Genomic DNA, 20,335 nt, shown 5'->3' on the forward strand with positions numbered 1-20,335 from the left:
TGGGGCCAAATTTTCAATTGATAAACGGATGTAAGCCCACTGATTTAAAAAGGAGCAATGCAAATTTAAACGAGCTGTGACTCTAGCACATGGCTTAATCCTGTAAACATGCATATACATAACTTTGCTAACATGAGTAGTCCCATTTGACTTTGGCGGGGGTGGGGTGGGGAGATACCAGAGTTCTTTTTCGTGTGTATCTGAGCAAGCCCAGTGGTGGGAACCTCCAAAAGGAGCAGAGCATATTCTGGAAACAGGAGTTCTAATCATTTTATTTTATAAAAGAATTGCAATGTAATGAGGTGCACTATTTCAAGGTTGTACAGAGAAGTGATGTCATTTGCTGTTGTAGTTAGCTGACATTTTACATTTCCTTTGTGTTCAAGTAGCCTTTGTATAATCACGCAGCATATGTACAATGGCATGATAATACATTCAATATTCACAGTGTAGTAGTTTGCATATAAAAGAACATTGTGTATCCAACAGTTAATACACATTCATACACTCAAAATATATATAAAAAAATATATAGCACCTTTCCTCACCATATGGCTAAGCTGATAATGGATTACCTGGCTGAAATAAAGTCCCTGACTCATTGTTCCACATACATGATTTTCTTTTATATGCTATACTAGCAGCTGGTTTGGCTAAAAAATTATATTTTACACACACACACACACGCACGCACACCCGATAGCTATCTGAAATGTTCTGAGTGCATACTGCTATGTTAAATTAACAAATTTTCATCCTACCATGACAAAGCTCATAAACACAATATAGTTAAGACAAATGATCTCCTTCATTCTGAAGTACAATTTGCCCTTCCTCACCTCCACAGACTCTCTCATTGCTGAGAGCTTAGAGTCATCATTTTATCTAGGATTGTTCCTATTAGTTTTGTGAGTTGTTTGTTTATTTTGTTCCTTAACAAAATTTGTTTAACTGTATATAAAACTCTTCCCCCCTAGAGCTTTAGAGTAATCTACAAACGAACAAAAAGATTTTTAAAATAACCAGTAATAAAAACTGCAATAAGCAACGCTTAAAGAGAATTTCTAAATTGCCTGGAAGCATAGACTTAATCAAGAATGACAAAGTTCCAGAGAAAAAGCAAGCAAAATTATTTTGCCCCAGGTATATTTGTCTTGAGTAAGGAAAAAAATATTTAATTTTTAAAAGGTTTCACTGGATGGCAAATGCAGCATTATCCAGGAGAGGAAAATTTGCAAATATGAGGGAACATGACTTTAGGGAGTTCTTATGGCCAAGATTATTAAAACTGTGGGCCCAATCCAAAGCAAATATATTTCTTTCCCCTGACTAAAGTAGGCCTTTAGTCAGACCCTGCAGTGCATAAAATTAGGCTCCTTGGAGGGAGCGGGGGAATCAAGCCAGTTATTTAGGGACCTACTAAGGACACAGTAGGACTTTGACAATCTTGGCCTATATGTTTACAAAAGTATCTATGTATTATATACCACTACCACCATAATTTATCTGAGCAACTATTCTCAATCATTAATCAGTCATTGAATAAATCTAGAAAAACTTTCATTCCGGGACATTAGACTAAAAGTTACTTATTATTTGGATATTTTTCCCAACCAGTCCTTTGGGTGGTTAAAGAAAGATTTTCTATTAGATCCCATATATTCTTCCTATTTGAATCTCCAGAAAACATTTAATGCTGCACTTCTAAAATAATTTGTTAGTTTATTCAACAAACTGATATTATCTACATGATTATGATCTCAGGATAAACAGTGCCAAGAGGGAAAAAAGCAGAGCTGTCATCCCCACAGATTAGCTCAACAGATGCATCACTGTCATTGGACCTAACAGGATACATAAGTGTCATTTACTACATGGTCTTTCTCCTATGTTGTCCAATCGGAGTCATCCTCTAAGTTTTTGTTTGCCTACTGTATCAAAATTATTCATTCATAAACTGCCAAATTACATAGGGACAAAGCCAAAATATGTTAAGATCAGTAGTTTCTCTAAACAATATAAACAATGCAGAAACTCAAAATACACCACTCCAAAAATGAAAATCAAAACAGAACAATTAGTTTACAGAGGTGTACTTATTATAGAAAACATCACTTTGTATTCCAATTTATCAACCCACTTTCTCACTTCCAAATGCTTGTCTTTTTACGTCTACCCTTTCCTCAGTAGTATGCTCTATGTCATGCCTTTAGTGTAACGAGCAATCAGATTTCTGTCAAGCTGAAATATATGAATTACAAGGCCCAGCTTTTCAGCAGTGTAGCTTTTAATTTTTTAGTTTGTTTGTTTTAAGAGTTGTGCAGAACATATTTGTTCATTTCTGTTTCTGTCTTCACTTCATAAAGGTTAAGATCTAGGAAAGCATGTCTATGACTCTAGGCACCCGAGCAGTCCTTCTGGGGCTACTCGCCACTACTCATGTTCTTGAGTACTCTGCTGGGTTGGATTTACATTACCTAGATAGGATGATGCAATGCGCCATCAGGAATCATTCCTCAAACTTTTAAATGTAAGAGAAACCCCTCGTTAGCAAATTCCTTTTCGGCCCAATCACAAGTTACAAAAGTTGTTATTGAACTCTAATATATTGGATTATATCCTAGGGTGCCTTAAACTTTGTGACTAAAAAAGCCCCCAAAAATTCTATTCGATTTTCCAGATGACCAGAAACGTTGCTTAACTTCTGGAAGCAATGAGTTAAATATGCCTTGATATACTGGTTGTAGACAGTCAATGTGATTATACTCCATGCTGCTTTAGCCATTTTGATCAAAAACTATATCTGATAGGGTTGGAAAGGACAAATTACCTACTCCAATTGTCCTCATACTGAAAAAGATTTGCCTCCACACTGTTGCTACAAGAACTTTATTTAACTGACTGTTAAGCATCACTAACAACAGCTCCGTATCTCCCTAATCAAATAATTCTATTGCTAGTTGATCTTGCCATTAAAAATGTGTACTAGGTCTACCTTCCCCCCCCCCTCCTTTCTTCCACCCCCCCCCCCCCCAGCTGTTCCAATAAGGTCTTAAAAGCAGAGGCTCAGCCTGTTCTGCATGGATATTAAAGATCCTCTGGCATGGTACACAGTAATGTGGATTTGCCAACATTTCTCCTCTCCAAGGCCTCAGTAGGAAAAACGATCACATTCATGCTCAACTGAAAGCACTTAGTACCACCTGACACCCATTGACTTCAGTGGGACTCTGTGGACAGAGGTATTGTTCAGCATGAGCAAGGGTATCCAAATCTGGCCCTAAATTACTTGTATTTTTTTTTGAGAGGTTTTAAATAAAATTGCTCTTTCAAAATGAATACCTCATCCATGGAAGCTCTCTTTTCCCTTAAGAATTTTACTCAGAGAGCTTCTAAGCCCCTTAAACTTCTCAATTGGCTCCTACCAGGACCAAAGGAAAAAAAACATTTGGGGGACAAACAAATATTTTCACTTTAAAACTTGTAACTTTATAGCCATGGGACAGCCTTTGAAATTAATCCAACCACACTGGCACAGGCATGTCGGATGGATGTTTCTGCTAAAGTCTCAGCAGTGAAATAATTAGCAAAGTTGACACTTAAATTGCCATCACTAGGTTTCTCCTCAGTGGGTGACGATTCCAAATGGGTGTAGTCACATCTCCCAGAACTACTGTTTCCATGTTTCTACAGGCTCAGCAGGGAAGTTTTGCATGAGTTCACATTCAGAAGGACTAGACAATTTTTTCCAAAGGAAGCTTCAATTTGTTGTTTGTTTTCAGCGTTTGCAGACACATTGGAAATACCAAATGCCTGCAGAGAGATGCAGAGTCCACACAACAGCATGGAACGGTGATGGCACATTTCTTATTAGATTCTGCATTCTGTGAATAGAATCACTGCCCCTAACAGCTAAGCTTCAAAATAAAACTATTAAAACGAATAGGGAACATTCATTGATACCTCTCTTGGCAAGACTCAAGACAACTGTGCATTGGCTGAAATGGTAGAAGATCTCTCCACAGCAAAAAGAGCTATTTATGTTTTTGCTGATGTTGGTTCTCTCAGTGAATGCTTAGTCTCTGGAAATTACATCGAAATCCACATGAAGACTTATTTCCACATTTACAGCTGCTTCTCCAGGATCCGAGTCCCTTTAAACAACATATCTTTCCTTAATCTTATCCGAAAGATGTACAGACTATTGTCATCTTTTCGCCAAACTGTGCATATTGAATATTCTGTTTCCTCAATAAAATGGTACCAATAAAATCTGGATAACTTCTCTGGAAACTGAGACAGCAATTAAGATATATTGCTCTGATGACACTTTTCTTCCTGTAAAAAGCATAGAAAACAGTTTTTAGAAGAATATTTATTAGGAGCTAATCAATAGCCATTTGCTCTCATTCTGAAGCTACTTTTAAAGTTGGCCAAATATTGCCTCTATGGGCAATCTTTGAAGAGATTACTTTTCTGCAAGCAATAATGATCTCCAGACAAAGCTAACATCTTGTTTTATTAAGTCTGACTATCACTGTCATGGTCTAGTGATAGATAAATTACGGGGGAGAAAAAGACAAAGTCCACAAAAGAGGTCTTAATCAACAGGATATTAAGGAACGCTGCTGTATTATCAAGTCCCCCAAAGCAGCAGTTCATTATTTTTTCCTGAAATCAGTATAATTAAGTGTTGGATATTATTCAAAATGGACGACAAATTCTACATAAAGTCTGTATGTAGAAACATGTGGTGTATATAGTTAAGAAATGTATATAAGCAAAAATTATCAACTAAAAAAAAATCTGTTTTATAAACACATTTCGTGTGTGCAAATATATACATATTGCATTTTGAATCTTTAAAATTGATGACACACTTACAGTTCCTTCTCAGGAAAATGGGCACCCACACTGTTCCTGCAGAAGCGTCTCCATTATTCTAATACCCTGTAAAGAATGCAGACAAATCACAACCTACATATGTATCACATGTATTAAAACCGACACTATAACATGCACACAGATAACTTAACTTCAGATCATCCAAACAATGGGATGACGGTCAAATCTGGAAAAAAAACAATTTACTGCCTTATTATAAAATGGCAATAATTCCATTGTAATTTTGTCTGTAGCATTATTGGGGCAGCAGTGCAATTATATAGCTTGGTGTGTGCATATGGGGCTGTGGGGAGATGAGGAGGAGGAGTGTTTACATCATATTGTGCCCACAGCATTCTAGTCTCACTGAAGGCACTTTGGCCTAGTGGCTAGAGCACTGGATTGGGACTCAGCAGATCTGGGTTCTATTCCCAGCTCTTCAACTGGATAGCTGGGTGAACTTTGCCAAGGCCTTTCACTTCTCTTTGCCTCAGTTTCTCCATCTGTAAAATGGGGATAATGCTTACCTTTGTTGTAAAAGGCTTTGAACTCTATGGATGAAACATGATGCATAAGAGCTGGGCGTTATTTTTAATAAAGGAGCATCAGCTAAACACTGCTGGAAACTGGGGTAAACACTACTAGTACAAATGACACTTGCAGTGTCTACACTAAAGGACTACACCAGAGCAAGACACAGGTTACTTGTCACTGACTGCTGAAGTGGGGGTTAATCCTCAGGACAGTCAATGTCTTAGGCAACATACATTAGCCTGTTCTTTTTATTGATTCATTCAAACATTTACTAAACTATAATAATCCAATGCTCTGGGAGCCCCTGAATCTTTCGGAAAAATGCTAAATAAGCAAAGAAACCCAGCTCAAATCAAACAAAGTCAGTGACAAGAACAATAAGTTAGCCTCCCCATACACTCCTCATGTCACCACTAACCAGCCCTAGCCCAATACCAGGCAAAGGACAAAAAGCAGGCCTTATAGCGTACCTGTATGCTAACCAACTTGGGCTGTTACAGTGCTAAGGATGAAGAGCCCTAATGGAGTACGCCCTGCCAGACTATATATAATGTTTGCTACTACATGTTCAGATCCTGTTGGTGAAATCTTGGCCCCACTGAAATTAATGGGAGTTTTGCCATGTCTTCAATGAGGTCAGGATTTCACCCTGTGTATTCTTCTGTTCGACAAGCTGAGAAAATTCTTGCTCAGTTCAAGTCGCTGTGGTGGAAAATAAAAAGCAATACTGGTTTTAATAAAAAGTTTAAGAGCACTTCTTTACACAGCTCTACATTAAAATCAGGTGAAATTTTAGAAATGTATATAATAGCTCGCCTTCCATGACTATTCTTTCCATAGGAAGCGAGAACTGGCTAGCTTAGCCCATCAGTCTAAATTAAGCATACCACCATTTACAGAATAGAGCACTAATTGACATAGTGAAGACTCTGAGGTTTGCCTTGGGAATTTAAAAGTGTTATTTATTGAATCAATTATGTTCGCAGTGTGACAGCTGCTTTTTCTTTTCTCTTCCTCATAGCATTGCAGTCTTTCAAGCAGAATTGTTGAGGGGTGGGGAGAGAATCTATAAAACGAATAAAAAATACTAAAGGACAGGTACAAGTCATTACTGAGTAACTTTTCAGTGGAGAATGACTAAATCAAAGACTAATCAATATATTCCTTTCAACTAAAGTTCAAACACTTAAATCTCAGCCCCAGGAGATCAAGCTTAAAGGGGCTAAATTTGCACTACTTACAGCGCAATGATGCACTTGAAATGCAGCACAAACATTGCTTACCCATTAAGCTGTCCACCTTTATAGATACAGCTTAAAAGCTTTTCTGATTGACAAGCCATAGAAGAGTTTTATTTTTTCCATGGTAAAGATTTTTTATTAATTTATTTTTTTTACTGCAAGAATTTCTCTTTTCTTGCAAATATCTAGATACTACTGTATTAGTTTGTGTAACAGCCAAGAGCTTACAGAGTTTGGTTGAAGTGTCACACAGGACATCCGATATCAAAGAAGGTACAAAAACAAACCAAGAGGGTGGTTGACAAAATAAATAAGGAAAGTCTGATGAATGGCAATCTATGGGACTCTCCAACTCCATAGAAACAACCCCGTTAAGGAACCTTAGCTGGTAGTTTATAACCTAGGTGAAAACTAATATAGTCTCCAAGCTACTTTGGACCGAGATCATGTCTGTAATGTACCATGTACAACTACTGAACTGTATAAATATTAAATAAAATATGATATTAAGTGGCTGCTTGGAGAATTTTCATCTTACGTAGAAACCATAGATTTGATTCTGATGGGGGAAAAAAAAAATATCTAGGTCTGAATGTAAAATTCATCTCCACTTCCAGTACAAAGCTTTGTAACCTCGATGTTTTTGATTAACTAGCTGCTTCTTACAATAGTCTCCTCTATATTCTTCTAAACCTATGAAAACAGCATCCTAATATCTCACGTTTTTTGTAACCATGACAAAAACATTTGAGAGATTAAAGAAATATTTGATCATCATTTTAGATTAATTAGATCAATGGACACAACTCATTTATATTTCCATCTCATTATTTTTTTGGCTGTTCTTGGCATCAAAAGTTAATCTAAAAATAATATTCCAAGAATGGGCAATAATACAAACATTGCAGGGCTTTAGAGACATTGGATAAGACTGGAATCAACACACACTGGTATGCATGGTCAATTTATAAAATGGCCTTAAAACGGTTTTACTTAATACGCAAAAGGTAGATTGTATATGATTACCTCTGCAGATGATCAGCAATGAACCTACAAACCAATTAGATCACTTTTTTTTTTTTTTTTTTTTTAAAACAAGTGGGATAAAAATATGACTTGTTGCTCACCAATTCCCCTTCAAGCCAGTAAGCATCTTCCAGCAGCTATGTCTAACAATATTTAATAAACTGGAGACAAGAATTCTAATATTGGAGAGGCCTTCTGTCTGACAGGTGCCAGAATGACATGTTTTCATACCTGGAATTCCTGGAGCATATCTGTCCAGATTTTTGAATTATTCCTATAGACAATCTTATTGGCTACTATGCAGATGTACACTAGCCACAGATTTTTTTTTTCCCCCCTGCAGAGGAATCTTCAGGGGAAAAAATTATTTACATTCTTTACTTTCTACACTGACTAATGTAGCAACTCCTCAAGTTGATACATCACCGTTCACTAGATTATAAAGAGAGATTTCAGCCCCAACTCTCCATTGCTCCAATCCTGCACTTGGTGCTTTAAGCCACCTTTGCACTCCCAGAGTCTCAAAACCGCTGTACCTTGCACTCTGCTTGCTCAGGAAAAGCTGAGAATAGCAGGATAGTAACTCCAATGATTTGCCCTCTCCCTTCCCCAGCATGCACCCTATGCCATCTGGTCAGTTCTATGCTAGCAAGGGAACCCCCTATACATTTCCACCTGGTTTGGGGCTCCTTTACACTGTCAGAGTACCATAAAGGAGCCTTAGGGCAACAAGAAAAAACGAGCCCCCCACCCCCACCCCCCCCCCCAACATCTCTCTGTACTTAAAGTTCACTTTCCCGTTAAAGGCTAGTTTTCAAGCTCCAACTCCTAACTTCTACAAAACAAAAGGAATAATTCTGACACTTCACAGTTTATTTCCCCATCACAGGGTACAATTTTTGGTCAACATTTGAGTTAAATCAAAGAAGAAATTCTAGAGGTATGAGTCAAAGATTTCACCGTCAATTTTTTTAAAAAACAGTTTAACAGTTATTGAGATCATATCTCAGTAATGAAATATACTGAAAAAAAAAATCAAAATCACCTTCTCTAGTGCTCCATGAATAGAGAAGAGCCTTCTACTCCACTACAATGGGAAATTCAGAGACATTGAATACTGATTGTGTGGGAAAACAGACACCTGACTGTTGTCTATTCATAACTGTAAATATTAAGACAGCATTTTCACCTGCTCCATCTGACGCCTATGCTCTATCTCAATGCTTTCCCCTCCAGTCCTTCAATTACACTTCCTACCACCCCACCGTAATAACCTCTCTCATTTTAATAACTAAAAATGTAGGATTTAAATGTGGACTAGTGGCAGGGGATCGGTGGAAAGGATGGGTATTTCTCTGTAAACTCTTCAAAATCCTGACCATATTGCACTTCTATTTATTACAAGCACTACAAATACCAGGTATAATGAGGAAGTGTCTCTTTTTTGGCTACATGTTATAAATTTGGTACAGATACAAATCTGCATCTCAAGATTTATTAGGTCTTAATGAATTATTTCATAATTTCTTCTCCAGTGCAGAAAAAGGCAATTCATTAGGGGTAAAATGACTCTCCTTATTAATGGTCTCAAGATTCTGTCTTTAGGATTAATTGAATTACTACTGGCACAATTCTGACCAGCAGATATTTCTATATGAATTAATCTTCACATAGTGCTGGCTTTGGGAATAGAGTAAACCCAAAGCTATAGGAATCTTTAGAATGCAAGCATGGTCATTTATTAAGTATATGTTACTTTAACACTTTAAAAGATTATCTTTCTATTGCTGAAAGTGAGCATATTTTAGCCAAGCATAATTGGACCCGCCTCATTCCCCACTCTTTCTAATAGAAATCCTCACCCAAGGGTTTTCAAGAAATCCAAAGCAGTCTCTCCTAGTGCATTATCAAGAAAAGCATGGAAGCAAAAGGTACATAAATGTGTAATTCAATTTTGTTTAATTTGGGTTTTTCTTATCCACAGATCTGCAGCCATAGCCAAAATTCTCAAAGAGATTCCAGTGCAGCATTGTACAGTTATTGTGGTTTGGATTTTATTTTGTGCACTGACCCCAAGCTGTGATATACTAGTAAGGTGCTTAAAGTTTAACCCATTACAAAATAAAGATTTATAAAAGGTGTAAAAAGAGACAGTCGTTATTTAAAAAGAATAAGGCTTTTTAGGGTAACAAGAGTAGCCTAAGGGGGGAAAAAAAAATGAAAACCACCATTTGAATATTACTCTGAGAGTAATACCTGGATCCATATTTTCAAAATCAATCAGTCTCATTTTTTAATCAGGTTCCCGAACCACCTCAGCTGACTCCTCTCAATTTGGAGGAGTAGCAGCTGTACCCCAAGGCTCTTCCAAATAGCCAAGCCCCTCACCCTGTCTCAGATAGTAAGCCCAGCCACCCTATGAAGAAACCTCACTTCCGCTGCTTGTACCCGCAATCTTGTCCTTTCAGTCATTACCCAAAGTTCACAACCATATGTGAGGATGGGGATGTAGAGTGACCTGTAAACGGAGAACTTTGTCCGAGAACTCAGCTTCTGCTTCACCACCACAGATCAGTACAGCGCCCGCATCACTGCTGCCGTCACACTCCCGCTTACCATCACTCATGAACGAGACCCCTAGATAGTTGAACTCTTCCACTAAGGGCAGCTGGTCCCTCTCTTCTGGGAGAGGACCATGACCTGTGATTTGGAGGTGCTGATGCTCATCCCTGCCGCTTCACACTTAGCAGCAAAAACATTCAAGTGCACGTTGGAGATCACAATCGGAGGATGCAAGGAGGACATCATCATCTGAAAACAGAGATGCCACCTCCGCGTTCCCGTACTGGATACACTCCACAGCTCAGCTGTGCCTTGATATCCTGTCTAGGAAAATCACGAACAGGAGTGGGGACAAGATGCACCCTTGGTGGAGTCCAATGCCCACCCTGAACGAACTCAACTTAATGCCAAGAATACGAACACAGCTCTCGCTCTGAGAATAGAGAGATCTGATAGCACGCAAAAAAACTTCTGAAAATCCTACACCCCAGAAGTCTATCATTTGTATCTGTTCCTAATTAGAAGAAGTCAACTTTGACAAATGCGGATCCTTCAAGTGCATTTAAAAAGTGAAATTACTCCTGGTAAAGAAAAAAAAAAAATACTGTAAATCAATGTTCCCTCTAATTTTTGACAGGCTGTGTGAGCAAAAAATTTCTTCTGTGCAAATTTTTGTGCGGGCGATGTTCCGCCGTGTGCGTGGGGTTTAGGATCTATGTGTGCGTGCACACGCACACAGCTTAGAGGGAACACTGCTGTAAATTTAGGTCAGTTACATTTTGCGCCTTATATAAGATTTATATCCCAATATGAAAATGCAGCACCACTGGTCACCCACCCACACTTATGTGCATCATAAAAACAACATACCTGTCAAAACACTTAATATGTGTATTTTTTAGTGAAAAGGCTTAATTAAGCATCCCTTTCCTTTCTAGCTGATGAAAAGTTGAATATGGAGCCAGTTGGACACCAGCATATCCTCCTCCTCTTCCTCAAAACCCTTACCCCCAACGAATGTAGGAATTCTACATCATTCAATTTCACGGTGAATAATTTGCATGAGATTTTGTTTGTAAACCCAGATCTTCAATATGACATGTCTTCCTCAAACTAATGATGTTGGAATATTATTTCCTTTGGGATACACTTCTGGATACCAGAGGGGCTTTTATTTCATTTCCCTTCATAATTCTTACCAAAAAGACAGGATTATTGATCCATATAAAATTGTTACAAGAAAATTGACTGTTGCTATTGTAAATATATCAAGCTGCCTGAAGCAGCCAACATTACTCGGGGGGGAAAGTGCAGCCATACATGCATGTTTGTTAAGTACTGTAAGATGATTAGATGCAAAAGTGCTATAAAATGATAAGCTATTATTATTATTATTATTACAGTATATTAAATAGTACAATGAAATGTTAGCAGGAAAAAGTTTCAATGTCCAAAGGAAATGAGGATAATGAATTGAACAAAATTGATCTGGCAGTGCCCCATAATGCTTTAAAAATACATTTGGAAAATTACTATTACATATTCAAACTGTATCCCATTTCTTGTTCTGTTTATTATTTACAATAAAAGGAAAAGGCCAAAAAGTTATTTTTATATGATGGGTGAAGAAGCCAAGTTTAAACTCCTTATGATTTTAAAACCCAAGCTAGATTATTAGGGATAGGCAGAATTTGACAGATTTAAAATGCAATTTTAGGAACAAATATAAATAATAAATTAAACCTACCTTCTTGACTCCTTGATTTAGAAAGGTTTGAGCAAAAGCTTCCAATACACAGTTGAGCAACCCTGCTCCGGTAATGGATATCCTGCCTCTCTGGATGAACTCAGTCCTATAAAACAAGAATGTAACAATTGTATCCCTCTCTTTAAATGCATGGACAGTAATACTATGATGAACTATGTGTTAGAAACAGACATAAAAAAATCAAAATTCACTGCTTAGATTCAGACAAGTGGATCAGAGAGGGCACTATTGTGGGCAGGGAAGAACAGTGTTTTTGTCCATCATCGGGGGAGACATTCATATTGTTATTCCTCAAAATGATTTTGTTATTGTTGTAAAATTAATGGTGGTGAAAGGTGTAGCTGGAATGGTGGGTGAAGCCCACCACAATGAAAGACACACACCCCTCTTCTTGCTGAGGTTGGGCCATACTGACAGCTTTGAACACAAAAGTTTGTTTTGCAAAACAAACAAGCAGCAGCAAAACAAGCTTAACTGCCACCCAGAAAGCCTCAATCCTGACCTGGATATTTCTCTTCTAAATGTCTGAGAATAGTTCAGTCTCTATGACCTTGCTGAGGCTGCCGACCAGGTAGCCAGTTGTGGTGATGTGACCTTGCTCAGTTTCTCCAGGCCTCAGTTCCTTATCTGTAAACTGAGCTGAACCAAGCTCGTTTGCTTTTGTCCTTCAGATTGATGTAACTTAATACAACAATGTAATGGAGTCAAAGAAAGATCATTTTGGAGTGCATAGGTGCTGGAATTAGGGGTGCTATGGGTGCTGCCACACCCTCTGGCTTGAAGTGGTTTCCATCATATTCAAGGTTTACAGTTTGGTTCAACAGCTCTCAGCACCACCCTCTATGCAAATTGTTCCAGCTTGAGTGTGTAGGAAAATTGTCCTCAGAAACAGGAATGTGGCCACAAGAGATAATAAAGCCACCATGAAGACCCAGCCCCATCCAGTCAAGATTTATTTATTTATATTTCTTTTTCATGGCTCTGGGAGGAAGAAGAAAAAAAAAGCCTCATGGAAAATATTGATCACTGATTGATTCTTGTAGCACACAGCTGGCAATGCCACATCATTACAACAACATAGTCACAGGGAGAAGTCTATTAATGAGATCCAGCTACTAAATTATTGACTAGTTAAGTACTGCAAATTTGGCCTAATTGTTTTCGTGATGGGAGTTTAATTAAAGTGCCTTTAGTACAAAAAGCCTAGCAATATTCTTATTCAGACAGTGTCAAGGAATGCTCTCACAGCTTGCTTGGGCTTTCAAAACTAAAATTAAAAGTTATATCAAGTGTGAGGTCCTCCAGCGACGAAGCTTTTGTTATGTGAGAATTTATGAAGTGTCTACATATGGAGCAATGAATGCATTTGAAATGAGTTTAGGACCCTTCATTTTCAGTTTTTATTTAATTTAATTTTTCCCAGTGTTTATTACCACAACAGCAAAAACAGATGAAAATGAGTGCTAAAAACTATTAATACTTTTTCTGAGTAAATATCGGGGTTTATTGTGGTGGATGAAAAACGGGGGCGGGGGGAGGAGAGTATTCAGTAGATTAATGCTTTGAATTCTGTTCATCAGTGTGGTTTGCTGTTTTAGTTCTGCAGAACACAAAACACAATGCCACCTCTGAAGAAAACAAACATTCTCTCTCTAATCCCCAAATAAAACTTTTCATTTGAACAAACAGTTTACTATTGTAGACTTAGAGCTAGTAGCCTATAAATATTTACATTTAATAATTGAGCCACACCATTTGCAGCGCATACACTCAGCTTCATCCCTTTTCTTTTTTTTTTTTTAAGCTTTTGACTACTTCCTTGTGTTCTGAAACATTCTGATACAGATTTTCATTGTCTTCCCATTTTAGTGTGTCAAATCTTTAAACCGTTATCTGCTAACAGCTTGAAATGTGTACATTGTGGGCATGAGATTCATCAGTACATTCAGATGCGCACACACTTCAGAACTTGCATACGTGCCTGTCTGCTTATTGTGTGTATCTTCTAATATAGACTAATACATAGCCTTACTTCAACAGGCAGCTTTGCATACACACAGACTAATGTATTATCGTAACACAGTACATTGCATGATATATGTATTTTTCCTAATAAAACAAGTGTGTGCGTATAAATAAAAATAAAAGGATACAAAAAGTAGGGTGAAAAAAAATCAGAAAAAAATATGAATAATACTTTTTGTAAAAACGCATGAATTTTTTTGTTAAAAATTGTTTTCAGTTTATACCAAAGGGGCTTCCAAGTATGCACATCTTAATGGAACAAGTGTGGTTCTCCCGTCCTTTCTGGGTCAAATAATCCCAGTAAGGTTCATTTGAGAGGATTTGGATACTCTTCTTGAGAGCCAAAAAGCAAACAAAGATTGTGGTGTGGGATTCCGTCCCCATTTCCTCTTTCAAAAATCCTTCCACATTCTGGAAACTCACAGGGCTCTTAAAAGCAGAGATAGAAGGTCAGAGTGTTTGTGCTGTCTTGAATTTCAAGTATTTATGGACCTGGATAAATTCCTTCCACAGAATGTAGACTAGGGGAATGGCTCTGTAAAAATCTAGCAATTCAATCCAGCACTTCTATAAACTGTAATTTCAAACACAAGCAGCCCCATATCTGTAAGAACAAGGACACTTTTCAGATAGTCTGTCATAAACTGATACCAAAGTATTTTAAAATTCATGGTGGGCGGGGGCCGAGAGGTGGAAGAGAAATGAAAGTTGTGAAGTCTGAACCTTGCAATATTTACCAGACAAGCGGTGTCCTTGATTGATTAGATGGAATACAAAACATTTCAAAACCTTACAACACTTTGTTTTAGGAACATATGAAAAACCATAGTGTAACAAGCCAAGAGACCATCCCCTGTCCTCTCTCTGACAGTAGCATATATTAGGTGCTTTCAAGTATTGGGCAGGAGGACTTGCACCCAGCCAATTCTGTAATACTGTAACACTAGAGAAATTTCTTTCTGAGTCCAGGTGCTTTACCAACTTGTCACTTGAAGCACAAGGATTAATAGCCCTTATAATTGTTGTCCTGGCTGTGCTGCACATTTCATAGATTCCAAAGCAGAAAGGACCATTCTGATCATCTAGTCTGACCTCCTGCATAGAACAGGCCACAGACCTTCCCCAAAATAATTCCTAAACCAAATCTTTTTAGAAAAACCATCCAATCTTGATCTAAAAATTGCCAGTGATGGAGACTCCACCATGACCCTTGGTAAATTATTCCAACAGTTAATTACTCTCAAGGTTATAAATTTACGCCTTATTTCCAGTCTGAATTTGTCAAGCTTCAATTTCCAGCTGTTCGACTGTTTTATACCTTTCTCTGCTACACTGAAGAGTCCATTATTTGTTCTCCATGTTGGTACTTACAGATTGTAGACAAGTCACCCCTTATCCTTCTCTTTGTTAAGCTAAATAGATTGCGTTCAAATCTATCACCGCAAGGCAGGTTTTCTAACCCTTCCATGATGTTTGTGGCTCTTCTCCAAACCCTCTCCAATTTCCCAGCATCCTTCTTTAATTGTGGACACCAGAAACAGACACAGAATTCCAGCAGTGGTTGCACAAGTGCCAAATGCATAGATAAAATAACCTCTCTACTCCCACTCAAGATTCCCGTTTATCCAGCCCAGGACTGCATTAGCGCCTTTGGCTGCAGCCTCACACTAGAAGCTCATAACTGGACGATTATCCACCACAACCCTCAAACTTTTTCAGAGTCACTGCTTCTCAGGATAGAGTACCCAATCTTGTAAGTATGGCCTACATTCTTTGTTCCTAGATACACACATTTAGCTGCATTAAAAACACATATCATTTGCTTGCACCCCGTTTATCAAGCAATCCAGATTGCTCTGTTTTAGTCACCTGCCCTCTTAATTATTTATCACTCCCCCAGTTTGTGTCTTCTAGGGACTTTAAACAGTGATGATTTTATGTTTTCATCCAGGTCACTGACAAAAAGTAAATAGCGTAGGACCGAGAATGGATCTCTGCAGATCCGTGCTAGAAATACCCCTGGTCGATGAGTGCCTGTTTACAATTACCAGAAGTCTACGTATATTGCATCAGCATTATTACCTTTAGCAACCAAACGTGTAATCTCATCAAAAAAGGAAATCAAGTTAGTTTGATAGGATCTGTTTTCCATAAACCCATGTTGAATGGTATTAATTATATTACCCTCCTTTAGTTCTTTAGTAATTTAGTCCCATATCAGCCACCGCATTATCTTGCCTGGGATCAACGTCAGACTGACAAGCATTTAATTACCTGGTCATCCTGTTACCCTTTGAAAATACTGACAATGTTTGCTGTCTTCCAGTCTTCTGAAACTTTCCCAGGTGTTCTAAGACTTATTGAAAAAACAACAACATTAACGGTCCAGTGAGCTCCTTGGCCAGCCCTTTTAAAACTCTTGGCTGCAAGTTATCTAGACTTGTTGATTTAAAAATGTCTAACTTCAGTAGCCACTGTTTAACATCCTCCTTTGGATGTTAGTGAAATGGAAAGTGTATCAATCATCATCATCTGAAGAGATATCATCTGTTTTTTCCCCAAATACAGAACAGAAATATTTATGAATACTTTTGACTTTTCTGCATTATTACTGATAATTCTACCACTTCCAACTACTAATGGGCCAATACCATTGTCAGGAGTCTTTTTGTTCCTATTATACCTAGAGTCCTTATTGTCCTGAATTCTGCTGGTATCAAGGCTGAATCCCAACTCTGTTCCTCCAAGTGGGGCCCACAAGGATTTTAAAAACTAATACTTGCCACTCCAGGCTTGTATTAAACTCCCAAGGTTACAGCTTTTCTCAGACCTTGTGTCAAGGTTCCTCCCCCACTCTGAACTCTAGGGTACAGATGTGGGGACCTGCATGAAAAACCTCCTAAGCTTATCTTTACCAGCTTAGGTCAAAACTTCCCCAAGGTACAAAATATTACACCCGTTGTCCTTGGATTGGCCGCTACCACCACCAAACTAATACTGGTTACTGGGGAAGAGCTGTTTGGACGCGTCTTTCCCCCCAAAATACTTCCCAAAACCTTGCACCCCACTTCCTGGACAAGGTTTGGTAGAAAGCCTCACCAATTTGCCTAGGTGACTACAGACCCAGACCCTTGGATCTTAAGAACAATGAACAATCCTCCCAACACTTGCACCCCCCCCCCCTTTCCTGGGAAATGTTGGATAAAAAGCCTCACCAATTTGCATAGGTGACCACAGACCCAAACCCTTGGATCTGAGAACAATGAAAAAGCATTCAGTTTCTTACAAGACGACTTTTAATAAAAATAGAAGTAAATAGAAATGAAGAAATCCCCCCTGTAAAATCAGGATGGTAGATATCTTACAGGGTAATTAGATTCAAAAACATAGAGAACCCCTCTAGGCAAAACTTTAAGTTGCAAAAAAGATACACAGACAGAAATAGTTATTCTATTCAGCACAATTCTTTTCTCAGCCATTTAAAGAAATCATCATCTAACACATACCTAGCTAGATTACTTACTAAAAGTTCTAAGACTCCATTCCTGGTCTATCCCCGACAAACACCAGCATATAGACAGACACAGACCCTTTGTTTCTCTCCCTCCTCCCAGCTTTTGAAAGTATCTTGTCTCCTCATCGGTCATTTTGGTCAGGTGCCAGCGAGGTTACCTTTAGCTTCTTAACCCTTTACAGGTGAGAGGAGCTTTCCCCTGGCCAGGAGGGATTTCAAAGAGGTTTACCCTTCCCTTTATATTTATGACACGCCCCCCAAATCTCAGCTAGGGTGAAACACTGGCTGGGATTTCTTCCTGGAGCTCTAGGAAAAACAGAGTTAATAAGAAACATGCATCTCTAAATATACTACCAAGTACATAAAGACTAACAATATTTTCTACATCTCAAGGACGATTTTAACCAGTTGATTCTGGGAAACTTTCACGGGAGAGTGCATCAGCCACTTTGTTAGAAGCTCCTGAGATATGTGTTGGATGTCGAAATCAAAATCTTGGAGAGCTAAACTCCACCGAAGAAGTTTTTTGTTAGTTTCCTTGACGGTGTGAAGCCACTTCAGTGCAGCATGGTCGGTTTGCAGGTGGAAACGCCGTCCCCAAACATATGGGCGTAGCTCTTCCAGAGCGTAGACAATGGCGTAACATTCTTTTTCAGTGACTGACCAGTTGCTTTCCCTCTCAGACAGTTTTTTGCTGAGAAACACTACAGAGTGGAATTCTTGATCAGGTCCTTTCTGCATTAAAACTGCTCCCACACCACGCTCGGACGCATCTGTGGCTACTAGGAACGGTTTGTCAAAGTCTGGGGCCCTTAGTACAGGGTCAGACATGAGTGTCGCTTTAAGCTTGTTAAAGGCCTTCTGACACTTTTCGGTCCACTGAACAGCATTTGGCTGGTTTCTTTTTGGTTAGGTCTGTCAGTGGGGCGGCGATTTGGCTGTAGTGCGGTACAAATCGTCTGTAATAACCGGCCAAGCCTAAGAAGGATTGAACCTGTTTCTTTGACTTTGGGACAGGCCACTTTTGGATAGCATCCACTTTGGCCTGTAGGGGGCTGATAGTTCCTTGACCCACCTGGTGTCCAAGGTAAGTCACTCTGTTTAGGCCTATTTGACACTTCTTAGCCTTAACAGTTAGTCCTGCCTCCCTTATGCGCTCAAGGACTTTGTGTAGGTGTTCCAGGTGGTCTGCCCAGGAATCCGAAAATATGGCCACATCGTCAAGGTAGGCGACTGCATATTCTCCTAATCCCGCTAGGAGACCATCTACAAAGTCTTTGGAAAGTGGCGGGTGCATTTCGCAGCCCGAAAGGGAGTACATTAAATTCATACAGCCTGAGATGTGTGATGAAGGCTGACCTTTCCTTGGCAGATTCATCTAGCGGTACCTGCCAGTACCCCTTGGTTAAGTCCAAGGTAGAGATGAACTGGGCCCGTCCCCGTTTCTCTAATAGTTCATCTGTGCGTGGCATTGGATAGTTGTCTGGGCGAGTTACAGCATTTAGCTTACGGTAGTCCACGCAAAAATGTATTTCCCCATCTGGTTTGGGAACTAGAACCACTGGAGATGCCCATGCACTTTCAGAGGGGCGGATTACACCCATCTGTAACATATCCTGGATCTCCCGGTCTATAGCAGTTTTAGCTTGAGGAGACACCCGGTAAGGTTGGACCCTAATTGGGTGAGCATTACCTGTGTCAATGGAGTGGTATGCCCGTTCAGTCAGTCCTGGGGTGGCTGAGAACGTTGGCGCGTAGCTAGTGCACAGCTCCTGGATCTGCTGTCGCTGCATACGCCCAAGGGTCATGGAGAGGTTCACCTCTTCCACACCACCACCACATTTCCCTTCGTAGTAGACACCTTCGGGCCACTCGGCGGCGTCTCCTCCGTGGGCTGTAAACTGACAAACCCTTAATTCTCTGGAATAAAAGGGCTTTAGAGAATTAATATGGTACACCTTAGGCTTTCGGTTGGAGGTGGGGAATGCTAGGAGATAATTAACAGCTCCCAGGCGCTCCTGGACCGTGAATGGCCCTTCCCACGATGCTTCCATTTTATGGGCCTGGAGCGCCTTTAAGACCATGACCTGGTCTCCTACTTTGAAGGAACGCTCTCTGGCATGTTTATCATACCAGACTTTTTGCTCTTTTTGAGCATCCTGTAACTTTTCTCTAGCAAGAGCTAAAGAGGTTCAGAGGGTGTTTTGTAGGTTGGTTACAAAGTCCAGAATGTTAGTTCCTGGTAGTAGTAGTAGGCATGATCTGATGATTTATGATCATATCTGGCTTAGGTTTCTTATAGCATGGCTGCTCTGTCCCTCCAGCCCAGAGAACAGACAAAGGGAAAGTTTCTTTCCCAATTTTAAAAAGTTCTACCTTCCCATGGGCACCTGACCAAAAGAGCCAACTTTTTCCCCCTCTTTACCTGGGGGACTTTTTAACGCTTTACAGGTAAAGCAAGTAAACAACAGCTACCAATTTTACAGCTAACTGGCTGGCTGGCCGGCCATCTATCACAGCTGGCTATAGGATTTCTCCTTGTGTCCCTTTACTTCCTTTATCAATTTTCTACAATTCCTAGCTTCTGATTAATATTCATTACCATCAACTTCTTCTTTCTTCCATTTGCTATATATATATATATATTATTTTTTATAGCTAACTTCTCTTCCCCTCTAAGCCAAATCAATTCCTTTTTTAAACTATATAGCCTTCTTCCTCAACTGTTGATTTTTTGGCATCTAGTAAAGTTCTCTTAAACAATTCCTAGTTGTTCACATT

The 20,335-nt window shown here is 39.2% G+C and overlaps 1 protein-coding gene across 1 annotated transcript in view; it reads right to left on the reverse strand.

The window, feature by feature from the left end:
- Nucleotides 1-252: 252 nt before the first annotated feature.
- The window catches only part of PRELID2 (PRELI domain containing 2), a 44,866-nt gene continuing 24,783 nt past the window's right edge, over nt 253-20,335 (reverse strand). Inside the window, exons 5-7 of the mRNA XM_073355721.1 lie at nt 11,995-12,100; nt 4,885-4,950; nt 253-4,338 (exon numbers count right to left, since the gene is read on the reverse strand). Of these exons, the coding sequence (XP_073211822.1) occupies nt 4,894-4,950; nt 11,995-12,100 (163 nt within the window). The 3' untranslated portion in view covers nt 253-4,338; nt 4,885-4,893. The remainder of the gene's footprint in view (nt 4,339-4,884; nt 4,951-11,994; nt 12,101-20,335) is intronic.

This window comes from Lepidochelys kempii, chromosome 8, assembly GCF_965140265.1.
Source record: "Lepidochelys kempii isolate rLepKem1 chromosome 8, rLepKem1.hap2, whole genome shotgun sequence".
Classification (NCBI taxonomy): Eukaryota; Metazoa; Chordata; order Testudines; family Cheloniidae; genus Lepidochelys; species Lepidochelys kempii.